This window comes from Leptinotarsa decemlineata, unplaced genomic scaffold, assembly GCF_025532065.1.
Source record: "Leptinotarsa decemlineata unplaced genomic scaffold, Ldec_3_MD MMD2_tig00026294_RagTag_RagTag, whole genome shotgun sequence".
Taxonomy (NCBI): Eukaryota; Metazoa; Arthropoda; class Insecta; order Coleoptera; family Chrysomelidae; genus Leptinotarsa; species Leptinotarsa decemlineata.
Window position 1 is genome coordinate 9,372,958 of NW_027412674.1, and position 17,300 is coordinate 9,390,257.

At 36.4% G+C, this 17,300-nt stretch overlaps 2 protein-coding genes across 2 annotated transcripts in view; one reads left to right on the forward strand and one right to left on the reverse strand.

Annotated features, from left to right (window-relative positions):
• LOC111511748 (tubulin beta chain) overlaps window positions 1–2,400 on the forward strand; it is a 30,493-nt gene extending 28,093 nt beyond the window's left edge. The window contains exon 7 of the mRNA XM_074180319.1: window positions 2,133–2,400. Within this exon, the coding sequence (XP_074036420.1) occupies window positions 2,133–2,323 (191 nt within the window). The 3' untranslated portion in view covers window positions 2,324–2,400. The remainder of the gene's footprint in view (window positions 1–2,132) is intronic.
• Window positions 1–17,300, reverse strand: part of AdoR (Adenosine receptor) — a 132,370-nt gene that overhangs the window by 49,209 nt on the left and 65,861 nt on the right. The gene's annotated exons all lie outside the window — the stretch shown is intronic.

Here is a 17,300-nt window from a genome sequence, read left to right on the forward strand (position 1 = left end):
CTCCTATATGCCGATGATCTCGAGCAGTTAAGAAGAATCGAAAGCGAAAAAGATTCTGATATACTTCAAGATGATCTCAAAAATCTATCTACTTCCTTTTCATTATCTGACCTATCTCTCAACGAAGCTAAATGCAAAATAATGAGTTTCACACGAAAGAAGTCACCTACTATCAAAGAATATTTCATTAATCATACGAATTTACAGGGAATCAATGAGATGAAAGATCTCTGGATCATTTTTACTGGTGTGTTCAGTTTCTCTGGGCACATTGAATGTTATAGAATATGAATTCAATCACGATACTTGTTTGTTACTCTTTAACTCCATTGTTCGTTCTAAGCTGGAGTATGGTTGTGTCATTTGGAATCCAAAGACCTTTTTATATTCTGAAACTATAGAAAAAGTCCAGAAACGATTATTAAGAACACTCTTTTTCAGAAAACACAATGTTTGGCCTTCATTTATATCTATGTTCTAGCCAATTACAAGAATTTAACATGCAACCAGAGAAAGACCGCCGTGAGTCCTCGGAAGTGATTTTTGTTTTTAACATTCTTAGAAAACTGAAAGTACCTGAAATTCTCTATACTATTGATTTTACTGTACCTGACGTAAGACTGAGAAGAGACAATCTATTTCGTATCTCAAACAATTTGTCTTCTCTTCAACGATGTCTCGAAACAGTTAACAAAATGGCGAGGAACTGTGAACTGGATATATTCAGTATTACAGAAGGACAACTTCTCCGAATGCTCAAATGTGTCTGAATCTTTTCACGGCCATTTTATTATTTATTGTTTCATATTGCAACATTTTATATCGATTTTACCTGTATCAATGATACTCAATCAAATCAAAATCAAAAATCAAAAAATCTTCATTTCCTTAGACCTAGGGAAGGCATGGAAAAAGTCACATAACTCAGTACAATTACAATGAGGTCACAATCATAAAACAACATAATTATGAGACATATTATATAACATTTAGACCATAAAAGGGATACAAAAATTAAAATTTGAAATTCCAAATCAGACTGAAGCGAATAAAATACCTTTTCACATAATAGTTTCCGAACTTTTTGTTTAAAGAGCTTTACACTAGTTAGTTTTTTAATGGATATTGGGAGCTTGTTGTACAGTTTTTTTGACATGATATGAGGTCCATTAGTCACCTTGGCTAACTTATGACTAGGAATTAAAATGTTATAGTTTTTTCTCAGGGTGAAGCCCTAAAGAAGACATGTATCATCTCTGTTCTGAAACTTGGAGCAATTTGATTTAACCTAGATTACGCAATTGAAAATATACATGCAAGTAACAGTTAATATATTCAACTTTGCAAATAGTGGTTTACAGGAATCGAGTGGTTTTTTAAAACAAATTGTTCTAATAATCTTTTTCTGGAAAACTAATAAGTCACTGATTCTATTGCAGTTGCCAAAACAAATAATACAGTAATTGAGGGCAGAGTAAGCATATATGCATAATAGTAACTTTTAAGAATTTCGATAGACACAAAATTACGCAGATTCCATATAACGAAACAATGTGTCGCTAATTTCTTCAGTATGAAATCAACATGATGATTCCAATTGAGTTGGGAATCAATAAAAACTCCTAAAAACTTTTTATAGTTTACCTGTTCAATACTTTTGTTCTCAGACCTAACCAATACACTACAATCAGTTTCCTGAATTAATCTATATGTAAGGAACTTTTGAAAAAACTGTACATCATGTAAGTGGAAACCATTCTGTTTCTTGTTTAGTATAAATAAATTTATATTCTATTCTATTCTATATATTCATGAAATGCCATGAAATATCACACAATAATACAATAAGAAAAATGGAAATGGAAAATCGTAATAAAAAGCCACGTATTGTATTGGCTGTAGATTAAAAAAAAAAATTAAAAGATTGAACATTTCCAATTGTTACTTCTTTTCTGGTGTTATGTTGATAGCAATAATTTATTCAATGTTAACTCAATCAGTGTCATCACTTGTAATTTTCGAGAACTTGTCATGTTTTTCATGTCCCAAGGCGAATATTTTGGAGTATTTGGGCACACGGAAAATGTTTGTAAAATGTTACTCGTACTTGATATAATTATTTTATTCGTTAGATGAGGCTTTCTCAGCAATGTTCAGAAGGAAAGCGTTCTTGCATTGGTATACGGGAGAAGGAATGGAAGAAGTGGAATTCAATGAAGCGGAATCGAATATGATAGACCTCATATCAGAGTACCAACAGTACGAAGTTGCAACAACAGACGAGGAAGGAGGAATGGGTAGTGATGATGAGAGTTACAACTGATCAATGAAAAATATTTAAGTGATTCAATAACTTGTCTTTATTCGAAATAAAATAAATGAAAAAGTTGATTCTGACAATTATCCCAAAATAAGATTATCCCGTATTTTATTTACAATAGTGGTTGATCCAATGAGTGAAAATAACCACCACTCCAGTAAAGAGGAACCCGGTATTACCAATTTGTCATTGTATCTCATTTTATTTTGATTGGATAACCATGAATTTTGAACTAATTATTTACTTAAAGCAATTTTATTTAATAACCATCACCTGACGTTAACTTTTTTTTTCAAAACTAACTCTTTCATACACACTCTTCCCTGAAACACGATTATTTTGGTAGAATAAAAGCAAAATAACAATAGCGCCAGAGAAAATGGCCTACCAAAAGGCAAAATTGATACTGATTCTCATCCGAAGAGGGGCGGACAAGTACTTCCACTCAATCAACTGATAAGCTGAAGGTGCTATCATGAAATCTTACAGGATGAATGTACTTGCAATAAACTGTCAGTTCCATACTGACAGACAAACTTAAACAAAGTGACTATCACAATAAGAAAAACCACCTCTTCACTAAACCTTTGGTGCTCATAAGTATTTGAATGGAACCTTTCTTACTAGATGGATTTGTCGTACTGGGCCAGTGAATTGGCCCACAAGATTACCCGATTTGAGTGCGTCAAGTTCTTTGTGTAGTTACGTGAATAAAACTCAATCAGCACTTGTAGATGATTTACGTCAACGAATTAGTGTTCAATGTCAGACCAATAGACCAGAAATGCTTCAGTTGGAACACAACCTCCATTATTATATGGAAGCAGCAACAAATTTGAAATGTAATTTTTTTTTTTAACTCTGGTTTAAAGTCATGACTTCAAAACAGTACTTAGAAGGAATTATTCTTTTATTTTCACAAAAATTACATTGAAAGGTACAGAAGTAGATATAAATTTTTGGGAAAGTTTTCGGCTTTCTTTAACTCTATCTTGATACAAAGAAAGGATGAGGGAATCTTCGAAAGAAAGGAAGGAAGTAATCAATTTGAAAATAAGTAACTCTATACAAGGATGTGTAGATTATGCAAAGAAGTACCTTTCAGACACAAACTGAAAGAAAGTCCTCCTGAAACAGCTACTTTCATATAAACACTGAATTACACGAAAGAAAAAAAATTATTTCGAAACAAATACTTCTATATGAACACTGAATTATACAGAAGATACTTTTCCCTACTCAGTTTGTATTTCAAACATTCGTTGTGGAATAAAAATCAGATATCATTCACATGAGTTCTACTTTAAATGAATGGTAACAAATTGCACTTACATGGAACACTGTCATCCTCACTGGTATACATCGATGTTTCGCCTTAAGACACTTGCCGTAAGGCTCTTCAGTACCAAATTGGATAATATTATAGTACCCAAACTTTCTTTCCCAAAAATTAATCACTCCTAAAAATATAACCCCTTCAATTCAAATATACAAATCTTATTTTTCATTCAACTTGCTGCTTTGAATTTTGAATCTGGAATTATGGAAATAATTGTCAATTGGAAAAATTTACTTCCTCTAAAGTATTTCCAATTATTTCAATTTCAAATTAGGCAAGTGGAAATTGCAAATTATAAGATTCTTATGATGAATAATCAGCAAATTGGATTTTTATAATTATCGAGGTGAGATTTTTTCATTCTGCTAGTAGAATAATAACGTTGATTGACTAATTGCAGACGGATTGGAAAATCTCCAATTAATGAGAAAAAATGCCGGTTTCCCGAGGTATCATTCCAAGGCATTGATGAAACACGGTTATTATAAAGTCACGTATAATGGCTTCATTAGTTTTCAGGTGACAAAATGAAGGTGACTGATTTCAAGTTAGAATAAATACACAGATCATTATTTCAATTACTGAGTACGGCTCCAATCAATCATATAAGTACTAAAAAATAAATATTTCGAAATAAAATCTCGACATATTCATCCCCCTCAGGTACTTTGTTGTTTGGGTCGGATGTTTCCTATACTGATGATAGGTAATACCTAGAAACCGATCTGTAGGTTATTAACTCGAATAATTTCGGCATTGTACTGCTACTGGATGAACGTAAAACATATGCGGGACTAATATTTGTGAGGTGGCCGTCGATCGATATCTCTCGAATATTTTCATCATCAACACTGGTGTTCCCCAATAGTTTCCAACCCTCTTGTTATTGTATATTAAGGACTCATTGGAAAAAAACAAAAATCCAATATATTGCTTTGCTGACGACAGTACACTTGCCAAGATATCGGTTGCGGAGGCACATCTCCACCGGCAGCAAAAGGTTGCATATCTTAATGAGGGTCTAGAAGTGATTTCGAATTGGAGTGAGAATAACCAGGTTCAATTCAAAGCCACAACAACCCAGGCATCGGTTTTCACCAAGAAAATAAATGTCTCCGAACCGGATATAATAATGTCAGGTCATACAATTCCGCTTTCTGCTTTGATAAGTTTTTTGGGGGTTAAAATGGACACCAATATGCCTTGGCACAATCATGTCGCTGGAATTGCAAAGGCTGCTTCTCAAAATCTTAGAACACTGTTCCGAACGAGAAAACTGTATACACCTCAGCAGTTTTTGATGCTTTATAAATATCAGATCAGACCCTCTTTGGAGTATTGTTCTCATGTATGGAGCTCTGCTCCCAAATATACCCCGAAGGTGCTGAATTCCAGCCAGAAAAAAACCATCCTCCTGATTGGAGACGCGAACATCACGTACAACCTTGGTAGCCTGGAACATCGAAGGAAAGTTGGAGATTTGCTCTCTTCTATAGATACTTTCACGGGAGGTGTTCAAGTGACTTGGCACGTTTGATCCCACCAAGAGCGGTACATATCAGAAATACGCTACGCACTGTCACTGCTCATCATTTTGAGGTTCAACTCAATATACTTCGAACTTCACTGTTCAAGAACTCTTTCCTCTGGAGAACTGCGTTTATGTGGAATAAACTTCCTGAGAACTTTTTTCTAAATGGATTTAATTTCAAGCGATTCAAATCCAATATGAATCGCTACTTTCGCACAGGCACCGCTCTGAGAGCTCCTCAAGAGAGCTCCTAAAATATTTTCCTGTAGTGCTTGTGTTTTGTCCTTGAAAAATAGAGGTATCTGGCATGAATGTCTGTCGGATATACTTCAATATCCAGCGTGGTATGAGCCGGGGAAGTAGTTGTTTTCCAGCAGCCATTGACTAGAACTTACGATGTAGGTAGTTGGGAGAGAGATGAATATTTCCAAAACGATATGAGATAATAAATGGTTGAACATTCAACATGAAATGAAAGTAGATTAAAAGATACGAATGATCCGCAGAATAAAAATCACACTAATGCATTCTTATAGAAATTTTCAAATTGGTGCAAGATACACACCGCACGAAAATTTACCCATCACTTTTAATTTGGAAAATAATTACAAGTTTTAGTGATTCGCAGAATAACTTTAAATTGTGAAAATTATCATTATCGTTTATCGAAGTTGTGTAATGAGGGTAAAAAATCAACATAATGATGTTCTAATGTTGATGATGTGTTAATGTTAACTGTGAGAGTGTGCAGGAGAATCCGAGGCAGTCGATTTCGCAGACCACAACTTGGCGAAAATGCATCGTGACCTGAGACTGCACCCATATAAAATTCAACTGACCCAGAAACTGAAGGTGAACGATCATAGACAAGGACGTGTGTTCGCTAGATGGGCTCTGAAACAGTTGGCAACTGTCCCTAATTTTCATCAAAAAATTATCTTCGGTAATGAGGCCCTGTTTCTGGATGAATAGGTACGAGAACAAATAAAATAGTCGAATTTGGGACGATACCAATCCACATGAGTTCCAAGAGCGTCCAATGTATCCCGAAAAGTTTCTGTTTGGTGTAGATTTTGGGCTTGTCGCGTAATTGGTCCATATTTCTTTGAGAAAGACGTTGGCCAGGCCATCACTGTCAACGGCGAGCACTATAGGTCTATGTTTACCAACGTATTTTGGCCTGAATTGGACACCGACATGTGGTTTTAACATAACTGCACTACGTGCTACACAACTCATGCCATATTTAATATTCTGTACTAGTGATTTGAAGGCATGGTCATGTCATGTGGAGGTGATGTGACCTGGCCACCGAGATCATGCGGTTTGACCCCGTTAGACATTTTCTTATGAGGTTTTCTTGAGTCGCAGCTGTATCCGAATTAGTCACAAACCACAGTGGTCCTCAAAGTCATCATAACCTATGCCATCGGTCAAATTCAGCATGATTTATGCGCCAGTCATGGAAAATCGAACGTTTCGGATGCACTCCACCTAGAGAAGCCGTGGCGAACATTTGAACGATGGTATATTTCTCATATGACATCAATAGGTCTTTCGAACGAATAAAACATTTTGATGACGTCTCACACATGCTTTGTTTTATTTAAATTTGAAGATAGAAAGACCCTGTATATTACTTGTTATCTCACTTATGATTTTCCACCTGCATAAAAGGAATAATTTGATTTTTCGTATCCTACTGGTATATGTCACTCATTTGCTGCTACAACGTCATTATTCGAAAATTGAGGTTTTTCAGTTAACACCACAGAGTTGATGATAATGACGTGTATTGTTAACATCTTGACATCACCAGGTGACATATTGAAACGAGCTATGGTGCCACCGGATGTTCCTGCAATACTGGCACCCTTACGTACCAGTCGAGATGATGGTAAAAAACCAGATGGTATGTCTCTCATACCATGGAAATATGGTAAACCTGTGGTATGGGCTTCACTTGTGTTGACACGGTCGCGGCTTCCCATCTAGCCGAAAGCTCGAAGTCTGATGGAACTGCAGCATTGTCTGGCAAAAAATTGAAATGAAAAAAACCATTGCCTTGTTCAGTGGACAACATTGACAGATAAAGATCTACCAAAGCCAAGATGATGTGGTGCTGCAGGTTTTTCTGGGTTTTTCTGAAGCTGAAAAAGCAAATGCGCCACTGAAATCAATGAAGTCACCCCAGAGCGCCAATTACTTATTATTTCATGATTTTTATTTTGGAAGTGTCAATTATAGTTTTTGATATGTTGAAGTACTGGTAGAGTGTCATTTCTGAGCAAAATTTCTTGAGTTATAATGTTGTTGCAGTAAATGAGCGAATGTAGTTGTCAACACTTGCCAAATTCATTTAAGCCAGAATTCTTTTTGGAAAACCATACTGCACTACAACACCGTGTTGTTCATCAGAAACAATGCAATGATGGATATTGTTTGTCAAAAGATAGTTAGTTACTTTTCAAAATCGTCTCACCTCTAGCCTCGGATAAGAATTCAGTTTCCGAGATAAATTTTCTTATGAAACTTCTCATGAAAAGTTCTGCTATTAATTATTTTATTATAGATGTTTCCAGGCTTACATCTGTTGCGTATGAAAGTTCCAAGAGAGTAATTTATTTTTCAGCAGAGGGATTCCGTGTACCGTGGAATTCTATATGTAGAAAAAAATAAGATTTGGCGTAAAGGGTATTCTGTCAATACACTTTCCAACAGTTGATATGTGCAACAGCAACACACGATATCGTAGGATATGTGAATTAGAATAGTGCATTAAAGCTCAGAAAGAGAAAAAGCGTGTTTCACTGTTTATCATATAACATACATAACCTATAAACTTTATATCTTTCTGAAAGTAATTTCTTGTGCGTAGGATTCCAGATTGTATAATAACTTGGCACTAGGAAAATGTTGTCTTTGAATTTCTGATTCAATTTTAATATCACGGTAATATCAAAACATTTTTTCAATATTTTGATACAAAAAAAGAAGGATGACGGAGTCTTCCAAAGAAAGGAAGGAAGTAACTCTATACACGGATGTGTAGATTATGCAAAGAAGTAACTTTCAGACACAAACTGAAAGAAACTGAAATACAAACTGAGTAGAGAAGAGTATCTTCTTTATAATTCAGTGTTCATATAGAAGTATTTGTTTCGAAAGATTTTTTTCTTTCGTATAATTCAATGTTTATATGAAAGTAGCTGTTTCAGGAGGACTTTCTTTCAGTTTGTGTCTGAAAGTTAATTCTTTGCATGATCTACACATCCATATATATAGTTCCTTTCTTTGGAAGACTCCCTCATCCTTCTTTTTTTGTATCAAGATGGAGTAGTAGAAAGACAAAAACTTTCTTTCCCAAAAATTAATCACTCCTAAAATATATAACCCCTTCAATTCAAATTTTTTCAATATCCCTCATTTTAAGATATCTTTCTATTTTGGTGTTCGAGAGCCGTCTGTCTTGTCCATTATTTTTTCAAGTCTCTGGAAAACACACTGAAGCGAAGTGGTCAAATTTAAAACGTGACCATTATAAAACTGGCGGTTGAAATTGGAAAAATATTTGCCTTTCACCAGCTGAAAAAGATTTTTGAATTTGATGGGGAAGCAAGGCATATAAGGTGACGATGTAAGGAAATCAGGATTAGAGAAGGTACTGATTGAGGTGAGATGACTTTTTCTTGCTTTCCTATATCCTATCTATTAATCAGCTCATTCATACAAATGAGTATATTGAAGTGGTTCACACTAATTAAAATGGTACATAATGACATTCTGTGAAATTGAATTTCATTGATAGACTTTTCAAAACTTTGACAATTTAGACTTTTCAGGTTATGATTTCCTTTTCTGTTAGCTGGCAATTAACAAGAGAATTCAATTCTCCCACTCCTCTTCTTCTTCACTTTCTCTCGACTTTTTTACTCCCTGAAACTCAGGAATAACGATCCTGTTGTGAATAATTTGTGTACCTATAGGTCAGGTTGGGTTACGTTAGATTAGGTTACTTCAAAAATATTTTTCCAGAGTTATGATGGTTCGAGTTATTTTCACCTAGAATCCTATCGTCGACCAATATTCAACTATGAATAATTGGAAAACATTTCCAGTAGATTTCTATTACAAAAACTGTATTTCCTGATCACTTCCTGAACTGGTTGTCACAATAATAAAATCAATTGGTAATTGTTACACTTATATTAAATAATTACAGCCAAATGTTACGTCAGTTAATAATAACAGAATACCAATTTTGTAGATTCTCATGTATCTCTACCACCGATCCCTCAATGCAGGAGTTCGTTAGTAAGAGTCAGTCTCGTAATTTATTGTCTGTATCACATCGTTAAAGTATCAATTTGATACGACATCGTGCAACTCCTGCGTCGTTATACGAAGCCCTATTTGGAATTCAATAAAGGGCCTTAGGATTCCAGGAAAATTACTGAAACGAAGGAACTCATATGAATGCCTTCAGGTCTGAAATGAAATAAAGTTCATTGGAAAATTTTAACCTCTGAAAGTACTAAAAATGTATCTTTCATATCACAGTTGAATGTAGAATTGAACGACGTTTCTAAATAAGTTACTAGCGAGCCGCTCCGGCTCCGCATGGGTGAAATGCTGACACCAAATATACATATAAACATGTGCTACAGCTGCTAATCATAAAGTGATATAGAACGAAGGTCGGTCTTTGACGCACGATTTATAGGCATGCGCCGCCAGCCTCCCGGCCGTTACCGCCGCAATCGTTCCCCATTTCAAAGCTGTAATATCTTTGAAAATATTCGTTTGAATTAAATACTGTAAGGGGCCATATTGATCTACAGTGTGTAAAAGCCAGAAGGAATAAATTTATTATTTTGGTTACTGTACATATTTTAAAAAATCCCGAAACACGTCAAATGCAAATTATAATTTGACATTCTTCAACGTATAAATGGCACCCTTACCGTTAACCCCCTTTGAATGACAGGTACAACCCCCAATTTTTTTAATGGGAGGTATAGGTTTGTAATATATCATTTAAAAGCTCTCTTCATTCTCTATTCAAAAATGGTATCGCTTTCAAGTTTATAGCAACAATTAAGATAAAATAAATTGAAATCATGTGGTTACTGAAATTACCTAAGCTTATGTCCTAGTTTCCACATTTGAAAAAATATTTCATACGGGGAGTTATCCAATTCTAATTGATGATTCAGTGAATTAGCCGAATTCCTGAATCTATTGATTTCAAAACATTCTAGGAGATTGAGTTTCAAACTCTTTTCTTCTAAATGTAACGCATCGTTTTCATGATTGAACTCATGTCCTTCTGCTGAAAGGTGGTTTGCAAATATGTAATAGGTCTTTATTCACAAAACTACTTCTATGCTCTTTGATTCTTTGGGAAAATGGTATCCCTGTTTGGCCAATATACAGTTTTGGGCAAGAGCCACAAGTCAGTTTATATACCTACTCCTGATCTATCCGTCACCGAAGTTTTGTCTCTATTGTTTTCAATACTTAGACTATTATTGGTTCTGTAAGCTACGTTTACACATTCGTTCTTCAAAAAACGGAAAATATTATTGGTTGGTTCACCCAAATATGACAATGTCCTGTAACTGATTTATCGCTTCTTGGAGCATGCCTTGTTAAGATACAGCCCCTTAAAGATGGTACATAAAATTTGTATGACAATTTTTTCACAAGCACTGAAAAAGTTACAATATTGAAATTAATCTGACGTTTTGTACTACCAAAAAGACACTTAGCCAGAAATTTATTTGGTTAGCCCCATGGTTGTAAGGGGTTATTTCCAATGTAACTTTTTGTCTTATTATTTGTTTACCATTTGAAAATTCATTTCCGATAGCCTGTTTCATTCTAAACAAAAAGTGTCTTTTGGATTTTTTGCCCAAAATAAACAAGTTCGCAGCAAAAAATTATTTTACCAACAACTACAGAGATACATCGTCATAAATGCAAAAATACAAAACTAATCTATCTAGTAGGTCGCTATTAGCGATAGTCACTTTGTGAATTTTCGAAATTGAATTAATATAAATTGTGTGTTGTTGTTCTGTTCTTAATTTGTTTCTTTAATAATTCACTTGTTATTAAAATGGCATACACAAATGAGGAAATGGCTGATATGCATTACGTTTACGGTCTGTCGCAGGGGAATGGGTTAGAAGCTTCTAGAAGATATGTTGAAATGTATCCTCAACGGCAGCATCCTTCACATAGAATATTTGCTCGACTTCGTCAACGATTATGAGAATATGGTTCATTCGACAAAAGAACGCAGGATTGTGGTCGCCATCGAGAGGTAGGAACACCACAGCTTGAGGAAGCAGTACTTAATTTGATTAAAGAACAACCTACACAACTATACACACGGTGTATACCAGTTAGGGTGACAGTGTTCCATGTGAGTACAATTTATTACCATTTATTCAAAGTAGAACTCATGTGAATGATATCTGATTCTTATTCCTCAACAAATGTTCGATATACAAACTGAATAGAGAAAAGTATCTTCTGTATAATTCAGTGTTCATATAGAAGTATTTGTTTCGAAAGAATTTTTTTCTTTCGTGTAATTCAATGTTTATATGCAAGTAGCTGTTTCAGGAGGACTTTTTTTTCAGTTTTTGTCTGAAAGTTACTTCTTTGCATGATCTATACATCCATGTATAGAGTTACTTATTTTCAAATTGATTACTTCCTTCCTTTCTTTGGAAGATTCTCTCATCCATTTTTTGTATCAGATGGAGTAGTAGAAAGCCAAAAACTTTCTTTCCCAAAAACCTACTACCAGTACTAGAAAGATTGCTTTCCAGCTAAATGTTGATCATATGACGGTATTTCGAATTTTAAAGGAACAACTCTTATACCCTTACCATCTGCAAACGAGTACAGGCACTGTTACCGCGAGACTTTCGGAACCGTCTTGAATTTTGCAATTGGATGCTGGAAATGATTAGAAGAAATTGTGACTTTCTGAAGACGATAGAATTCACAGACGAATGTAGTTTTTTTCGGTACAAGATTATTAATTTTCATAATTACCACATATGGGCTGATAAAAACCCTGACGCTATTGTCGAAACTAACCATCAAGAACAGTTTTCTCTTAACGTGTAGCTCGGAGTTATTGGGGACGATTTAATTGGGCCCCATTTTCTACCTCCTCAATTTAATGGTGAGGCATACGTTCAATTTTCAAGAGAAGTGCATCCAGTACTACTCGAGGAAGTTCCTTTGGGCGTCAGAAGGGATATTTTTTTATGCATGATGGGGTTCCCGCCCATTTTAGTCAAATAATACGTCAGCATTTACCTGAAACATATGCAAATCAGTGGATAGGTCGAGGAGGACCACAGAACTGGCCCGCTTGATCCCCGGATCTCAATCCTCTCGATTTCTCTATTTGGGGCCATTTACAGCATTTGGTTTATAGTACTCCTGTTCGCGATGTTCGCGTCTAGACGCATCCGTAATGTCTGAAGTAGACATATTGAACATTTACTATTATTTATACATGTTGAGTGTTTTGTTATTAATAAATTAGTTTTGTTTATTACCTTTCAATCGTTTAATGCAGATACTAACTACAAAATAATAATAAATCGAGTTCGCATTTATGACGATGTATCTCTGTAGTTGTTAGTAAAATAATTTTTTGCTGCGAACTGGTTCATTTTGAGCAAAAAACCCAAGAGACATTTTTTGTTTAGAATAAAACAGGCTATCGGAAATAAATTTTTAAATGGTAAACAAATAATGAGACAAAAAGTTACATCGGAAATAAATTTTAGGGGTTGCGTTTTCCACCCCTTACAACCATGCGGTAAACCAAATAAATTTCTGACTAAGTGTATTTTTGGTAGTACAAAACGTCAGGTTAATTTCAATATTGTAACTTTTTCAGTGCTTGAGAAAAAAATTGTTATACAAATTTTATGTACCCCCTTTAAGGGGCTGTATCTTAACAAGGGATGCTCCAATGAAGTTTCTTTATATGAAAGATCTTATCTTTTTTTCGATGAGGAATCACCTCCTTGAATGTTTTACACTTATTCAGTTACACCCTGTATATACTATGGGCCTTTTTGTTGCTCGCGCTACCTGAATGTCCTGGCAACCAGTGAAGAGTCAATACATTTCTATCCGTCAGTTTTCTTATTTCTTGACAGCATTCCCAAAACAATGTTGATTTTACTTTTGGGCTTATGAGTGCCTGAATTGAAGTCTGGCTGTCTTTGCGAATATTGATTAGCTCATTTCGTGGTGGCATTGAATTGAAACAATCATTTTTTTCAATCGGATCGTCACGTGCGTAAAAAATGGATTTTCTGTGACAACAGGAATCGTTCAGGGCAGTGATTGAAAACCGATGAGCCGCCCAGGCACTTCCCAAAGGCGAAAACCCAACAAATGAAGACCATGCTAACTTTATGGTGATCAGCTGCTTGTGTGGTTCACTATAACTCTCTACCACTGGACCAAACCATCACAGCAGAGTTCTATTGTAAGAGAATCGTCAAAATGTATGTGTCAACTGACACGACAGTTGACCGCGCTACTGAAGATAACTACCGCACCTGCCCTATCTTCTGCTTAATCGAGTTGGATTTCAAATCCCTGACTCTTTCGTGCTCTCTGCCTGTGATATAGGCTTAGTTAAAACTCTGAGAGGTGCGTTGCACGGTCGAGACTAAATTCTCGCCGCCGTGTTCTTTGTTGAACTCTGTTCAACTCGTAGCTTCCTGAAGTTACTAGCCTGTGACCACACCTCGCGGAGATGCGAGGCCTTTTGAAGCGGGAAGGGTCGTCGATATCATAATCTACCGCGGCCCTGACTAGGGGGTTTTCGTGAGATTTCGCCATTTCGAAAACTCATCTATTTCGAGTCTGTATACTCTCCCGAATGGTTGGGAGATTCAGATCCCGTCTGATGTTTGCGTTCCGTACATACCACGGAGCGTTTGTTGCCATCCTTAGTATTTTATTCTGGACCCGTTCCAGAATTTTGACGTGAGTTTTCGCTGTGAGTAACCAGACAGATTAGGCGCTTTGCCTGCCTAATGCTATCGCTTGCGTTTTTGCGGGGTTCACACGGATTTTCCAGTCCAGGAACCAGGTCTCGAGAGCTGCAACTGCAGTCTGCATGTAGGCCACCCCGAATTCTCTCGCCATGCACGAGGACATCAGGGCGGTGTCATCTGCATAGAGAGAGACCTTGACGTGGTCGGTTCTCGGGAGATCGCTGACATATAGGTTGTAGAGTGTGGGTGAGAGTACTGCTCCCTGAGGCACTCCAGCTTCTATTTGTCTTACCGGCGAGCGTATGTTGTTACTTCCACTTGACTAGTCCCAGTGGAAGGTTGAAATTAATCATTTTGTGTAGAAGACCTTCGTGCCTGACGCGGTCGAAGGCCTTCGAGATGTCTAATAGTAGTATTTGAACGTGTCTTTTCCTATTCATCTCTTGGATTGAGTTTTCAACCAATCTTAGGGCTTGTAGTTCGCAGGAATGATCTCTCCTGAAGCCAAACTGCTCGTCCGGTAGGAGTTGTCTGTCTTCGATCTCCTCGTCCAACCTTTGCAGGACTACTCTCTGCGCGACCTTGGCCATGGAGCCTAGCAGACTTATGGGTCTGTAGTTTTGGGGGAATTTCGGGTCTTGTCCTTTTTTTGGTAACATTATAATCTCAGCGTGCTTCCAGCCCTTATGGAAGTATCTGAGATTCAGCGAGCTGTTAATAATGTTTTTGAGCGTCGTTTTTTTTGTTGTCTGGCAGCTGCTTCAATAACCTGTTGGTTATTGCATCAGCTCCTGGGGCTTATTTGGGCTTGGTGGCGCGAATCAGTCCGTTCAGTTCTTCTTCTGATACTGGTCTGATGACGTCTTCGTCATTGAGTAACAGTGTTTCTTCCACTGCTTCCTCGATTCGTATATCTCTATCGATATCATCGTTTGGGTCTATGTTCAGCCTAAATTGGCTTTCCATAGTATCCGCGAAGGCTAAGGCTTTGTCTTCCGTTGTGAAACAGACACCTCATTGGCCGTGTATTGGCGTCGGGGCTTCTCTTTTGTTTTTTCTGCTCTCGACTAATCGCCAGAGAGAGTTATCTCCGGGCTCTAGTCCCAAGAGGTATTCTTGCCAGCGTTCATTCCTGAAGTTTAGAATATAACTACCGCAGTTGCTGTTGAAATATTTGAGGATTATAACCAAAGAAGACCACGGCAAAACCCGAAAGCCAATCAAAACATTGACGCCAGGCTTGAAAAGCTTACATTCCTATATTTCTAATGAATTCTTCATTCATTTTTTTTTTTGTTAAAATAATGAATTAATTTTGATTTGATTATTCTACATTTCTGGTCGCATCCCTCTTGACAATATTCCCAAAAACAAAATTCACAAACTTACTGAAATGTCTAACAGAAGAAAAAACCATGCGTTTATCTCTCTACTCAATAATGTAAATGATTCAGAGAATTAGAATGATATTTCTCACAAAACATTCACATTTTTCGGATTTTTTTATGTTCGTTAAGATCATGAACTTTCCATTTCATATTTTTTACACGTTTTATTCGAGAATTAACCGAGTGAATTGAAATTGTTCTAATAACTAGAAGAGACTTGACACCGTCCCATTTTATCTTTTATGTTCACAAACATCGTACCAGTTAACGTAAATCTAATCATTCCATTCGAGCAAATACAATTGGATTGAAGCTTCCGGAAGAACGACCAAAAAGAAAATTGATGAGTTTCGCAAGATGAGAGATCTGGAAGATTACTCACAATAAAAAACGCGGGTATATCAAAGAGGTGGATGAAAGTGAAATGAGTTCATATTGAAAGATGATCCATTAGGAATTGAATCATTAAAAACGGAGACGACCTCTGATGAGTGCAATAACTACTTTTGTAGGGTGGCAGAAGACATCAGAAGAGAATTGGACGAATCCGACATTGGGCAACTGATCATCTAAAAAAATTGTCGCAACTTCCAAACTTATTTTTTCTCTCCCCTGTCACTTCGTGGGAGGTTCCAGCTTCAATTGATTACTTCAAAGATTCTAACTGTTCCGATATGTATGGACTAAGCAGCAAAATTTTAAATGAGACATCAGATTCATTATCAGAGCCTCTTATCAATCTAATCAATTTATGTTTTTCATTCGGAACGTTTCCGGATGTGTTTGAAATAGCATTGTCTAGCAAAAAATTAAAACGAAAAAAATACCTAAATCTTGATAACAACTATCTGTTCCATTCAGTAGCGGTTGAAACTTTTAGTCTTTATGACCCGGAGTCTCTGTTATTCGTTCATGAACTCGGAAGGAGATTAGGCCAAGCAACGAAAGATTACCGTTCTATCTCTTTTTTGATAGAATGAATTAGTATACAACGTGGTATTGTTGCTTCGGTCCTTGGAACTATTCCTCCTTCACATAATTTTGATGAGATCATGCACTGCCCTTATTTCAATATATTCATCAGTCTCCTATCAAGGTTAATTCGCAAGTGCAGTGCGGCCAATGGAGATAGGTCATTCTTGCCTCCAAATATGAGCTGCAGATCACGTGGTTTTGGTTCCCTCTTACTAGAAGAGATTTATGGAGCAAAAGCCAAATCGATCCCTTCATCACTTGGAAGGATCGACTGCAGCTTGAAAAATGTTTCTGATGCAGATTCTGTGGAACATGTTCTTCCTTGCGAATCAGTAGGCAGTTATCCTGAAAATCTTGCAAATAAAATTGGAAAAGATCATTTAGGAAACACTTACTACGTGAATAGCATTTTACAAGTGTTGTTCATGACGAAGAATTTCAAGAACGAGGTTTTAACGATGAAGGAGAACAAGAATGTTTTCAACTTATTCACCAAACTCAAACACCTGTTCATGCAGCTGCAGTTCCATGAGAATGTATCATCTTTCCCAACAACTCGTTAGGACAACTAGAAGATTGATCTGAATTCTTGGGGTTCTTGTTGAATACTCTTCGTGAGCAGAAAAATAGTAGTATCAATACCCCTGACCACTCTGAATTGAATGGTTCCGTACACTTTAGCTCGTCTTGTATTTTT